At 43.9% G+C, this 13,212-nt stretch overlaps 2 protein-coding genes across 5 annotated transcripts in view; one reads left to right on the plus strand and one right to left on the minus strand.

The window, feature by feature from the left end:
* DLG2 (discs large MAGUK scaffold protein 2) overlaps positions 1–4,161 on the minus strand; it is a 1,060,789-nt gene extending 1,056,628 nt beyond the window's left edge. For 2 of the 4 annotated variants that reach the window (XM_075742451.1, XM_075742450.1), the window contains exons 1-2: positions 3,869–4,159; positions 2,104–3,170 (exon numbers count right to left, since the gene is read on the minus strand). In XM_075742451.1, coding sequence (XP_075598566.1) covers positions 2,104–2,122 — 19 coding nt within the window. In that variant the 5' untranslated portion in view covers positions 2,123–3,170; positions 3,869–4,159. Of the gene's footprint in view, positions 1–2,103; positions 3,171–3,868 lie in introns of all 4 variants that reach the window. The other 2 variants (XM_075742480.1, XM_075742449.1) reach the window with 2 other exon arrangements.
* LOC104636609 (transmembrane protein 126A) overlaps positions 1–12,003 on the plus strand; it is a 130,507-nt gene extending 118,504 nt beyond the window's left edge. Inside the window, exons 2-5 of the mRNA XM_075742505.1 lie at positions 6,568–6,694; positions 9,775–9,968; positions 10,555–10,669; positions 11,752–12,003. Coding sequence (XP_075598620.1) covers positions 6,579–6,694; positions 9,775–9,968; positions 10,555–10,669; positions 11,752–11,956 — 630 coding nt within the window. The 5' untranslated portion in view covers positions 6,568–6,578 and the 3' untranslated portion in view covers positions 11,957–12,003. The remainder of the gene's footprint in view (positions 1–6,567; positions 6,695–9,774; positions 9,969–10,554; positions 10,670–11,751) is intronic.
* Positions 12,004–13,212: the final 1,209 nt, after the last annotated feature.

The raw sequence follows: 13,212 nt of genomic DNA on the forward strand, positions 1-13,212 counted from the left end.
ATCCCACCGAGATTTCTACAGATGGCATGAGTAGGAAAGACAGTAAACATGAACTCCCAAATACGTAAGACCAGAAAAGGAAAATAAATCATCAACAGAAATATGAAACTAGTTAGACACAAAGTGCTGTCAAAAGCATAAAGCAAAGAAATGAGGGGGAAACAGGGAAAAATCCCCTCAATCTCCCTAATATTTATAGGATTATTAGAGATTACTTGTAACAATAGCAGATTTTATTTAAAATGGTAGCGTGTTTCAAGTTGCCAGCGTGCTTGTAATTGCATTTAGAAAGTTAACGTCTATTGCATGGACTAGACAAGTCATTCAAAATAATAATAAAGTCGCTGATTCGCTAACATTTTTAATCCTGCAATTTACATGCTTAAATACATTTTTAACAATAACCTTTTAATACTCAAATACATTCACACTGGCAACTTCAGTGCACTGACTGATGTGACAGTTTAAAGTATTTCAAGGAGGATATTTGGGTCTCTTGAACTTATACTTAAGAATTGTCAAACTATATATCCTCATAAGACAGAAGAAGAAATTAAAGCCTTGATGAACATTAAGACTGACCCAGACTGTCTTGAAAGAAACAAGAAATCCACAGATTTTTAAGGCCAGAAGGGACCACTATGATTGCCAATCTAACTTTCTGCACAAAGGAGCCCGTAAGATTTCATCCAAAAAAATCCCGGAGCAAGTATTTTGAAACTGAATTACAGCTAAACATTCTGCACAGAAACATCCTTAGTGTAAATCACCTAATCAGGATTAAAACTTAAAATATGAAAAGACGGTCTTAATTTTCCTTCTGTAAACAGGTAGAGTATGCAAGCCTCACGGTACATCAGGGTGACGTGTTTACAACACAGTAGGATGAATTATTAAGGGACGGTATTCCTCCATACAAGTTCCCCTCTTTACTACACATAACTTTTAGTAATTACATGAATCACAATATGATTCATTAAAATATTTCAGTTTTTAAAATTTGTTTCTACACCGTCGCCTGTTAAAATACAATCATAAAGTCATAAAATCCCATTTACTGTTTTTTGTATGAAAATAATTCTGGTAATCTGCGTGTTTTTATCATTATTTACATAGTAAATGTTAACTTATACTGAAGGGTTATTCCTACAAGGAAAAGAATCCATAGTCACATCTACTATGTCCCCATTTCTGTTGTGTAACATTCACTTTGTGCTTCTTCCCCCATGTTTTGGTATCATCAGATCAAGGGATATATGAGATCTGGGGACATCTGGAAAGATGAGCCCAATAGAAAAGGTTCACATGCCATTTATGCTACTAGCATATTCTGAAATTTTAAATCAGTGTCATATTTGCAGGGAACCAGAAATAACCTAAAAGCTCTAAATGTTTTCACAGTAAGAATTTGTCCTCATATATTCCCCAATTCTTGTTGGAACACTGGAAACCACATTTTCCAAAGCTGCTTCTATATTTGCTGTAATCACAAACTTTAGGCGAGAAGGGGCAAAACGTCAGGCTGGTTGCCTTTTCTTAAATGGTGCCACACTACAGTCATAAATGTAGTAATTTTATATTGTATAAAGCATGGAAATCAAAATTACATTTAAAATCACATTTTAAAAAACACGTTCAAATCACTTTCAAAACACAGCTCTCATAACTTTTATTTAAAATTAGCCTTGAAACTTTGTTATTTAGTTATGCTGCTACCGATGGCTGATGTTTATCTGCCAAACATGTAAAGAATAGATAATAGACTAAACCCACGATTTTAAAATTCATTAGCATTTGTAAGAGAAGCTTCTCACAAAATTAAATGCCAAGTTTTTCTCTTGGTGTCTGTTCAAGATCTCTGATGGCTGATCTCTACAAAATAACTATTTCAGGTCAAATTTGACATGACAAGTCTTAAAACATGGCATAAGACTTTTAAAAATTATTATTGTAAATGCACGGATTTTTCTCCCATTTTCAGCACAAAAGAAAAACAATTTCAATCCCCCATTAGAACACTTTTAATTTGAAATTGTAAGTACTAGAAATCAACAGTCTAACAAAATGAAGACGCAATATGAGATATGAAGCTTCATAGCCCACCTTTCTTCTTGACTGGCATTCTTCTTCCTACTTCTGAATCTGGTTGCAAGCACTTATTTATAGGTATTAACGACGTACTACTGGAACACTTTGTGAGGTCAGGAACTGGCTATCTATTGCAAAACACTTTTACAGTTCAGTTAAGAAATGCAGCTTCAATCTTCATTTCTAGCAATACTTGTTGTTTTCTTGTATTGGACTTCTGATGCTTCCCACAAATAAGAAAAAAAAGGGAAAAAAAAGAAGCTTGTTGATTTTTTTTAAGAGATGTTTTCAATTTTTTTAAAATATATTTGAATCTATAAAAATACAGGAGAAAATGTTCCTTGGCAATATAAAACCTTATTATAACTCCTCTTCTGGCAGCAAAGTTTGAAAATTAAAAGATTTTATGTAATATAATTAAGGCACAGTCCATCTCTAGGCAGCTGTCTTAATATTCCACCTGTACATGCTCAAAAACATATTATTTGCAGGACAAAAATGCCCAAATAATCCAAATAAGGAGGAAGACAAAAACAATCCAAAGTGACTCTTTAACTTCTTTCACTTCTTGAATGAATTCTGCTAGCTATGTATTAGGTGACTACACAGCAGACTGAAAAGGTCCCTTTTTCCTCACCAGAGAACAGCCTTCAAATATCACCCTCTTACTCAACAGAAGTCACTGGCCAGTCACTTTCATTTTTATTATCTGCAAGCCACCCAGCCTTACAGTTTTTAATGTCCCTCTGATCCTCCCATGTATTAAAAGAGAGGATTGAAAATGAGGAAAGCAATCCCTTGACCTGGAATTATTAAAGTGACAGTGCTGCTCACCGGGCACTTTGGCAAAGCAGATTGCTTTATACTGGAGTCATTTCCTTCATGCCATTTCTTCCCTTGCTCAGCAGCCACCCCGTGACAGAGGAATAAGGAGAGTTAGGAGAAGAGCTTCACAAAAGGTTCATTTTCAGAGATAATGAAGTATTAATGAAATAAAAAGCAAGTCATGAGATCAGTGCAGAGTTTCCCACTCAGAAGCGCAGCTGGTTGGCTTCAATATAAGCCTCTCTCTCTCCCTTTTTCTGGAAAAACAAAAAGAGAGAAACAGAAACGGGATAGATTTTCCTCATCTAGCTCGTTAAGAAAAAGTATGAAAAAGGTGGACAAGCTCCAAACGCTTCCCTTCCCCGCATGAGGAGCTGTGATGCACATGACAGGGCTTTGCTTTGCATCGTCTTCTTTAGGAGATGGAAACTGTACTTGTGAAGGGGGGCGGCTCTGTTTTGCTCTTTAATGTTCACAATTGGGATCTGTTTGTCCCCGCTTCGCTCCAAGCAGGGATCCTCCCCTCCCACCTCGCTTCTCCCGGTCCAAAGGGGACTGTCTGTTGCTTTCTGAAGCGGGAGAAGGCAGAGAGGGCTGGCTTGGTCGGTGGAGGACTGGGATGGGGTGCAGAGGAACTGGAGGAGCCGGGCCGGGTTTAAGGAAGAGGACGATTTGCCCCGGGTTGCTGAGGGACAAGGCGGGAGCTGAGGGAATGAGGTAGGGGATGGAGGTGAGGTGAGGCGAAGCGAGACGCAATTGGGGGGCTAGATGGGGACAGGACAGGGAGCACAAAGGGGCTGGTGGAGAGGGAAGGGAGCGGCGAGGCGGGAGGGGAGCGGGCGGTGCGGGGGCTGAGGGGAGCAAGCGGGAAAGGGGCGCAGGGCTGAGGGGGCCGCAGGCAGCGCCCAGCGCGGGGTGCTGAGGCCGGGGTGAGGGGAGGGGGTCAGCGGGTTACCCCGAGGACTGGGCCTCCCCCCATCGAAGGCTCCTCGCTCCGCTAGGGGGAGTCCCCGCGTCCCGGCCGCCGGCTGCAGGGTCCCCGCTCAGCCCCGTCTCCATGGAGGAGCCGCCGCCGCCGCCGCCATCCGCCGCCCCTAGCAACGAGCACCGGGCCGGGCGCTGACCCCCCGCCCGTCGGCTTGCAGCCAATGGAAACCCGCCATGCTGGGCCGGCGGGGAACGCCCAATCAAAGGTGTCCTCTGAAGCCCTGGGTCATGTGAGTGGGCAAGATGGCGGCGCCCACAAAGGCCTGAGGTGGGAGGAGTCATGTTGTAGGTGGCGGGGCCTTCTCGGCGGGAGCGGCTCGGTAAGGAGACAGGGCCGCCGGCGGGGCGGGGACGGCCCAAGGTCGGGCAGGTCGGAGCCCGGCCCCGGCGGGGAGAGCCCAAGGTCGTGCAGGTCGGAGCCTGGCCCCGGCGGGAAGGCCGGGAGGGTGGACGTGGTGCGAGGGCGGCGCCGAGGGGGTTAACGGTGGTTGTTAACGGTCGCTAACAGCTCTTAACGGCTTTCGGCGGGGTTTAAAAGCCGGCGGGGTGAGCCGCAGCCTCCCGGTGTAAGGGCTTTTGCCCCGAACCGGGCCCCGGGGGGGCTGAGGGACCTCCAGCTGCGTGCGAGCGGTTTGTATGTACGTCATGGGTACTTACAGCTCCATGACGTAATGCCTGTGATTTACCTAAAGAACAAGTTTGGAGACCCTCCTCTTAGACGGGACGGTGAGAGACCTCAAGGCTGGCAGCGGCCCCGCTGATCCCGGGTGAGGTCCTGCAGCCCGCCAAGCCCGAATCGACGCAAGCGCGATCCTGTAGATAGGCTGTAGGACGCGGGCTTCGAGTTGTAAAAGAGAAACTTAAGGTAAGTATGACTAGCAAAGTAAGTCTGGGGGAAAAAACATCTAGAAAAAGCATTTTAATCGCTAAATACCAGGCTTAATCAAAAATTGTTGTGGTGGGTTGACCTCGGCTGGCTGCCAGGAGCCCACCAAGCCGCTCTCTCACTCCCCCTCCATCAGCAGGGCCGGGGGAGAAGGTGTGATTAAAAGTTCATGGGTTGAGATAAGGGCAGGGAGATTGCTCACCAATTACTGTTATGGACAAAACAGACTCAGCTTGGGAAATTAATTTATTGTCTATCAAATCAGAGTAGGATAATGAGAAATAAAGCCAAGTCTTAAAAACACCTTCCCCCCACCCCTCCCATCTTCCCAGGCCCAACTTCACTCCCCATTTCTCTCCCTCCTCCCCCCCAGCGGCACAGGGGGATGGAGAATGGGGGTTGTGGTCAGTTCCTCCTCTGCCGCTCCTTCTTCCTGAGAGGGAGGACTCCTCACATTCTTCCCCTGCTCCAACAAGGGGTCCCTCCCACAGGAGACAGTTCTCCACCAACTTCTCCAATGTGAGTCCTTCCCACGGGCTGCAGTTCTTCACCAACTGCTCCAGCGTGGGTCCCCCACGGGGTCACAAGTCCTGCCAGCAAACTGGCTCCGGCGTGGGCTCCTCTCTCCACGGGTCCTGCCAGGAGCTTCCTCCAGTGTGGGCTTCCCACGGGGTCAGAGCCTCCTTCAGGTGCCTCCACCTGCTTCAATGTGGGGTCCTCCACAGGCTGCAGGTGGATGTCTGTTCCACCATGGACCTCCATGGGCTGCAGGGGGACAGCCTGCCTCACCATGGTCTTCTCCACAGGCTGCAGGGGGATCTCTGCTCCGGCACCTGGAGCACCTCCTGCCCCTCCTTCTGCAGTGACCTTGGTGTCTGCAGAGTTGTTCCTCTTACATCTTCTCACTCCTCTCTCTGGCTGCTGTTGTGTAGCAGTTTTTACCTCTTCTTTATCCCAGAGGCACTACCACTGTCACTGATGGGCTCGGCCTTGGCCAGCAGTGGGTCCTTCTTGGAGCCAGCTGGAACAGGCTCTGTCTGACATGGGGGAAGCTTCTGGCACCTTCTCACAGAGGCCACCCCTGCAGCCCCCTGTTAGCATAAGCCTGTACAACTGGATGCTTTCTGACTTGATATGTGTCTCTGGCTAAAAGTACCAAAAAAAAAAAAAGTCTATTTGTGGAATATAAAAGCAGAGTAGATATTTTCATGATTTCTTTAAATCTTTAAAAAGTATGGATTTTATTATTATTTTTTTTATGGTTCTATTTGACAGTTAAGTCAATTTAAACCTGGAGTATTGCCAAAAGCTATTGTCCAGTTAGCATCCTCCCTTGTGCTGCAGGCATTAGAGATCACTGTGTTAGAAGGTTATCCAGCTGGAAAAAACAAGTACACTGCCCATTGTTCCTCTGGGCAGTTTTCATCTGTGGGTTTCTTGATCCAAACTGCTGTATGACCCCAGGGTTGGAGGTGCTCAGGCAGGAGTAGCTGGAGAGTGAGACTGTCTGTTTTCATCACAGCAAGTACTTAAGTTGGCTTTAATCCGTTGTCAAACCACAGCTGCAGTATCACTAAAGCAAGCAGTTTGTTAGGGTTCATGTAGTCATAAATATCATAGACTTCTGTAGCTGGATCGTGCCCTTTGCATCTGAAAACTCTGCCATGAAAAATAGGAAATGCATTTGTGATTGCCTAGTGCCAAAAGAGTCTAAATGTTTACTTGTACATACTGGGGCTGTGTAACTTTGATTACGCTTGTTTGTTTGTTCCTTATGATCCAGGACTTCAAGATGACAGGAAGAGAGTTTCTTGAACTAGATTCTCCACAGCAAAGACTATCTTTGGAAAGATTTAAGCGGATGGAAGTCATACAAAAGATTTTCAATGAGCTTCCTAAAGCAGATCAGTAAGTGCTGGTAAAATAAATGAAGATAAATGCCTCAAACATTTCAAGTCTTTTGGAGGCTTTTCTTTTCCCTTACTCTTGTATTGCAAATCTTCCTTGCAGTTACAAAAATATTTAATTGTGAAGATGCTTATTATTGTCCAGAAGGGAAAACTTGTTTTGTGTATTTTAAATACACTTAGTTCACTGTTATCTGTGGTCCTGCGCTGCTGGTCTCTGGCACGTGCTCCCCAGTGCTTAAGGTTCTGGGATGGCTGATCAGCCCTGACTGGCTCTGAGCATTCATACAGTCCTGTGCTAGAGCTAACAAATTTTCTAGGAAACAGAAATGTTGAAGAGCATGAGGCAGATACCTTTGTGGTTCTGCAGGAGTCATCTTGTGTCCAGCCAGGTTGGCCTGGGGCCAGAACCAAGTGCGTGTCAGCCTGCTAGTTTCTGCATTTCGTTCTGCACTGCTCCTGGTTTCAGGAAGGCGAGACTGAGGTATCCAGGTGGTGGTGGTGGACGAGCCAGCCAGAGTTGTGCAGGCTCATCAGCAGGGTTCTGTGCAGCACAAAACCAGCTAAATGCCTTCTGGGCCTCACAAACAACCTTTTATTGTGTGTTTTGTGATACTGTGTTTTACTGCAAAACCTTACTGGACCGTAGGTGGTTCTCTAAGGAGCTGTTTGCGCACAGCTATCAACTTGGATAAATTCTGTATAAATAAGAGTAATCAGAAGCTTTTTTTTTTTTAAAAGGACTAAATTGCTGGCTAAACAAACTGCCAGTAGTAACACAGGTCCTCCCCACACAGGTGAGAAAGCAAAACGCCAAGGCTTTATCCCCCCATTACAGTCAGCGGTGCAGCTTTGTGTAGGACCTGCTGTCCTCGCATTCAACTTGCGACACTTCTTCCCCAGAAGAACTGGGGAGCTAAGGAGGAGGCAGATGCCTCAGCGGTGACATGGTAATGTCTAGATAGAAACTGTGGTGCTAGGAAAGAAATAGCTGCCAGGGGCATGCACCTTTGTTTGAAACTGCTCTGGCAGGACTGTTTGTCCAGAGGAGATGGTCACTGATGGCTGGAAGGGAAGAGGAAGCATGCTGCAATCAGACTGAGAGAGTTCTTGTTCACCAAAAGCTCTTGTTTTTGACATTAGGGAGCTAGTATTTAAAGCAAACAAACAAAAACCCTCACCAAAACCCAAACAAAAAACCCCAGACCCCAACTCTTCCATCCTCCCTTTCTTTCCTTTTGTGCAGTGTAGCAGTTCTGTACATCAGTGCGCCTGAGCAGATGCTGCTCGTCCTGGGTATGTTAATTTGCTCTATTTTGGATTCTTAAATACACTGCTAAATTTTAATCTCAGTCCTCCACATTTATGTATACACACGAATGCATTTCACTGCCTGTGAGTGTAAACGTACCAACTGAATGAAATGGCTGGTTTGCAGCAACTGTACTTGGGGACGTTCTCTGAGTGACCTCCAGTATTGGGAGAATGCTGATTGGAAAAGCACATATCTTTTTATCACACAAAAAAACCCCACTGGCTTCTAAATAAGGGCAAGAGAGCTATCTGACCAGTAAAGTTATTTTCTGTGTACCATCAAACTTGATGCTACTTGTTAGTAGCTTCTTTTCATGTTCAAAAATCTGGTATGTACCAAGAATGAAAGTATTTTCCTATTCAAAATGAGAAATAGTTGGTGTTGTTGATGTCAGTTGTTTTTAATGTTTTAGGTTTTGCAATCACCTACATCTCTGAAGTCTTTTTTTGTATGATTTGTCAGTGCTTAATGTTACTCTAAGCATTAAAATGTAGAAGAATTTTAAGTAGGTGGGTTTTTTAAAATAATTTATTTTAATTGCTAAATAGTTTAGAGATTGTCACATTTGATAATTTTTGCAAATAAATACGACATTTGACCTAGCATAAATTTTGTGACCGGTTAGACATTTTATTTTCTTTGGGGCTTTAGCAATAAATCCAATTTATGATGCATTTTAAAACTACACTTTTAACATAATAATATTGGCACGGCCTCAGAATTAGAGTGCCTTCCAGTTAATTGCTCTGCCTGGCAATAGTTGTCATTCCGGGAATTTTAGATTTGTGCAAAGCTAAAGCAAAGAGTTGTTTCCACTAAGCAGCTGTCCGTGCCAAGTATATAAAGCTAAAGATAACGCACAACTTTCTTTTGCGAGTCAAATGAAATAAATCACAAACTGCTCATCAGGCTCGTAAAATTGTCACTCTTCTCCATTCCCTCTCTGGCATGACCTGCTGCGATGTAACGTATTCAAACGTGAACTGTTTGTCAAGATACTAACTGCTGGCTATTCCTGACCAGACTTTGTTCTGTTCTGCTTTCACCATAGTAGATTGCAACAGGAGTAGCTGCTCTAAACCATGTGTTAAAAACACGGTGGATAACAGAATCCAGTCCCTCTGTTACCAAGGGAAAAATAGAAGCTCCGGTTCTGTAAAGCAGTATGTAACCTTTAACTAGCGTAGCCTCCTAGCAAGGTGGGACCTCAAATTCACGTGTTCCAGGCACGCAAGGAAGGCTTTCAGCCCTTCAGCCTTACAGAATCACCACAAACGATCTGCCAGCAGCTGCCGGGATCCTTACTGCAAGATCTCAGTTGCCGTAGCTGTCCCGCCTGATCTGTTCTGTAAACTCTTGTGTTGAAACTAAATCTACTTTTAGGTGAGCAGGCTAGAAACAAGGCTGATTAGGGGAACTAGCTTTGATTATATATGTATGTGTATATTTATATTTACTTTCTTTTGAGAAAACATTCTCAGAAACATGCTGATTAGGAGAGCAAATTTCATTAAGTTTCCATTAGCCGTAATAAAATAAAGTAGAAAAGGCTTCTCAGCCCTTCTGTGTCTTCATTGAAATGTGTGTAAACTCAGGTGAAGGATGCTGTACTGGCGGCTTTTGAAAGTAGTTACTCTCCGTTTTGCACCAGCGAGAGATTTACATCTCTTCTTTCTGTAGGATATTCAGAAGTGAATTGTAGCATTGAGTAAACCAAACTTTTTTTACAGTTCTCAATTGCTGAAGCGACTTTCTGTCTTTCACAGGAATCTCTGTAATCATGGATCATACTTCCTCGCAGCAAACTCAAGTTTATGCGGTTTAGCAGCAAATAACTTCTTCAGGAACATCCTACACGTCAGAAGGGCTTCCTTGGTGTCTGCTTTACCAATGGCTGTTATTCCATTTCTTTCAACAGCAGCGGTGTATGAAGTTTTTGTGCGCGAGCCTTTATTTGCAGGTAAAAACCTCATTATTCCTGGTTTTTGAAAGGGCTTTGCTTTCTGTTCGCAATGTAACGCTAGAGGAGCTTTTCCTCTCCGCAGAACAGTGGTCTTGAACTGTTGTGGTCTTGGAAAACTTCAGTTTGTGAAGCAGGGTTTGAAAAACAGATTATCCAATGCATTGAGTAGCAGTGAGTTCTTGAAGTTGAGTGGGAAAGAAGACAGATATGTGTATTTATGTATGTTTATAAAAAAAATTCTGTTACACATCACTGAGTTTTTTTCAAAGTCATGTAAAAGTGACTGCAACAAAGCAGTTCAGTTTCCCTCATCTGTGTAATTTCATTTGAAGGTCAACTTTAGGGTGATAAATTCTTCATGGGTTGGAATAAGAGTGATTTTTTGTGTGTGTGTGTGATCTCCTGGCCCCCCCCCCCCCCCCCCCCCCCAAAAAAAATGAAGAGTCCTTCTTTCAAAATTCTTTGCATACCTGTACAGTGTGGCCATTTCTGTCAAGCGCCTGTTTCTGTGTTGTTGCACGCAGCTCATATATGGTGGTGGAGCTACGTGGACATTGACAGTGAAATATTGTTTGTCGTGCAGGTGAGCTAAACTGTGAGGTCTGCGCTGTGGTCAGAGGAGGATTAATAGGGGCTGTTGTGGGTGGTCTCTATCCTGTTTTCCTGGCTCTCCCTATGAACGCAAGCCTCGCAGCCAGGTACGTCTTACTAACTTGCAATGAGTGAAATGTATTTGTTGATCAAATCTTCAGTTCGCAGTTTAGAATTCTGTGGGTTTTCAGTCTAGGCGAGCATGTCTTCTTGTAGGGTTTTAGTACGTGGAGGGGGATTTATATTAAGGTCATCTAATTACAAGGCAAAGTTGTAAGAGCTACACCCAGCCTCCAAAGTGAAACAAGATCGGCAGACCGATACACTGTAAAGCACTTGTGTTTAGCTGGACCCCTGATGTGCCTGGGCGTGTGACATTCTGGCTGCTGTCCTGCCAAGCGGTGAAGAACTTGAACTGGCTGAATGGCAGAGCCCAGGGGGTTGGGATAAGCAGCGCACAGTCTAGTTGGAGCCCTGTAGCTAGTGGAGCTCCCCAGGGGTCAGTGCTTGGTCCAGTCTTGTTCAACATACTCATCAATGACCTGGACAAGGGGACAGTGTCCCCTCAGCAAGTTTGCTGATGATACTAAGCTGGGAGGAGTGGCCGACACACCAGAAGGCTACGCTGCCGTTCAGCAAGACCTGAGTAGGCTGGAGAATTGGGTGGAGAGGAACCAAATGAAATTCAACCAGGACAAATGTAGGGTCCTGCACCCAGGGAGGAATAACCTCAGGCACCAGTACAGGTCAGGGGCTGACCTGCTGGGAAGCAGCGCTGCAGAGAAGGACCTGGGAGTCCTGGCGGACAACAAGCTCTCCATGAGCCAGCGGTGTGCTTCACAGTCACAGAGTGGTAGAGGTGGTAAGTGGGAAGATCGGTGCTTAGTGCCATTTGGCCGGATGGCTGAGAGACGTTACTGATCCTGGGCAGTGCCCAGCAGCCCGGCTCCCTGGCAGGCATCATTCTGCAAATTGGGTCAGAGCACACCACGGGGTTGGCGAGTCTTGGCGAGACATCGGTGATGTGGTCAGGAGGGTTTATAGTGTTTATCCAGAGAGCTCAGTTCCACCAGGTGATTTTAACTTAGGAGAGAATAAATATTTTTAATGATTTTTAATATTAAATCTTGATCTTTAAATTGGATGGGGGAAAAAAAAGTAATTTTCTACCGCTGTTTATGTTGTTTAGGTATTCTTCATCTCCCTTGCCAGGGAAAGAAAATCTATTACGCTTCTGGTTCATGACTGCTCAGCCTATCTTTAGAAAGATGAGTTTGGGTGTACTCATACAGGTTCTAACTGGATTATACCTTGCTACTAAACATCACGGAATATATGTCAAAATACTGCAGCGGATGCATGCCAGCAGGGACCCTGAAGAGTTACAAGCCTGAAGTAATTTTTCAATTGCTTTGGATAAGTAACCATAATAAAGAAAGAAGTTGTTGCTTGCTGTCTTTTTTAATAGAAAGTTAAGACTTTGCACTGCCCTTCTTTTCAGTTCTGAACTTAAATGCAGTTTAAGGTTTTCATTACATCCAACTTTGTGTATCATCACCTGAGTAACAGCTTTGTAAAGACAGATGCTTTTCTTTGGAAATGGCAGGGGGAAAAAGCATTTCTGTTGCCTGCTTAGTGTTTGGCTCTAAGGTGATGCTACATCTCAAAGCTCTACAAATGACTATTATTGGAAAAGGTGGTTTTTTTCTTTATCATGCAAACCACAGTGATTTCAATAAAATTAACCAAAAAAGGGGGGGGGGGAGGGTGTCAAGGCCAGGTTTTTCTAGAGTTTCCTCAAACTCTCTTTCTCCCTGAACTTTCTGTCCCATGATTACCCTGTTTAGGCTGTTACAAGGGTCACTCAGTGCACTGTAGAGAACACAGTTATCACAGAGCAATCAGGAGTGATGCTCATGTCAGACTCCCCAGCATATGTATCAAGTGACAAAAAAAAAAAAAAGCCTAGTTAGAACAAATGTTGTCCTCGCAACCAGTTTGCCTTGAAATTAGTCTTTCCTGAAGCAAGGCTTGTCTTCGCTGTTGGTGACTGTGTTCTAGAGCAATATAAATTGCTAATTTTACTATTTATATCTTGAGTGTATTCTGCAGTTTTGAGAACTAAATCAGGATTTTTTTCTACAGAAGCAATCACCTCAATCTGATGTATGGTCTTAACCATAAAACCCATATGATTACTGGTGAACAATCACATATGCTTCAGTAAAATACTGGTATCCCCTGAGATGCACATGGAAATACTTATTAATGAGAATTAAGAATGAATTGGTTTAAAATTTATGCTGTAGCACTGCTGAACCACTTACCTGTGATAATCAAAATATAAAGCTATTACTTTGCAGTAGTATCTTTAAGAATGAAAATGAATGGCTCAGTGATTATTGCAAGCATTTGACAAGAAACAGTTGAGATGAGATAGATAGTGTAAAAGTAGATTGTAGTCCTTTTTAAAGTGTGAGATTCAGAACCATCTTCCGTTCCATGTGCTATTTCATTTTGGTATTGACTCAAGTGATAATTCTTCTCAGAGTAATCAAAATGCACGCTGTGATATTTAATGATCTGACTTGGACAAACCACATTTTTTTAGGTACAAATTTCTTAGGGTGAAAGGTGAAGATTGTAAGTA

The sequence above is a fragment of the Balearica regulorum genome, chromosome 1, assembly GCF_011004875.1.
Source record: "Balearica regulorum gibbericeps isolate bBalReg1 chromosome 1, bBalReg1.pri, whole genome shotgun sequence".
Classification (NCBI taxonomy): Eukaryota; Metazoa; Chordata; class Aves; order Gruiformes; family Gruidae; genus Balearica; species Balearica regulorum.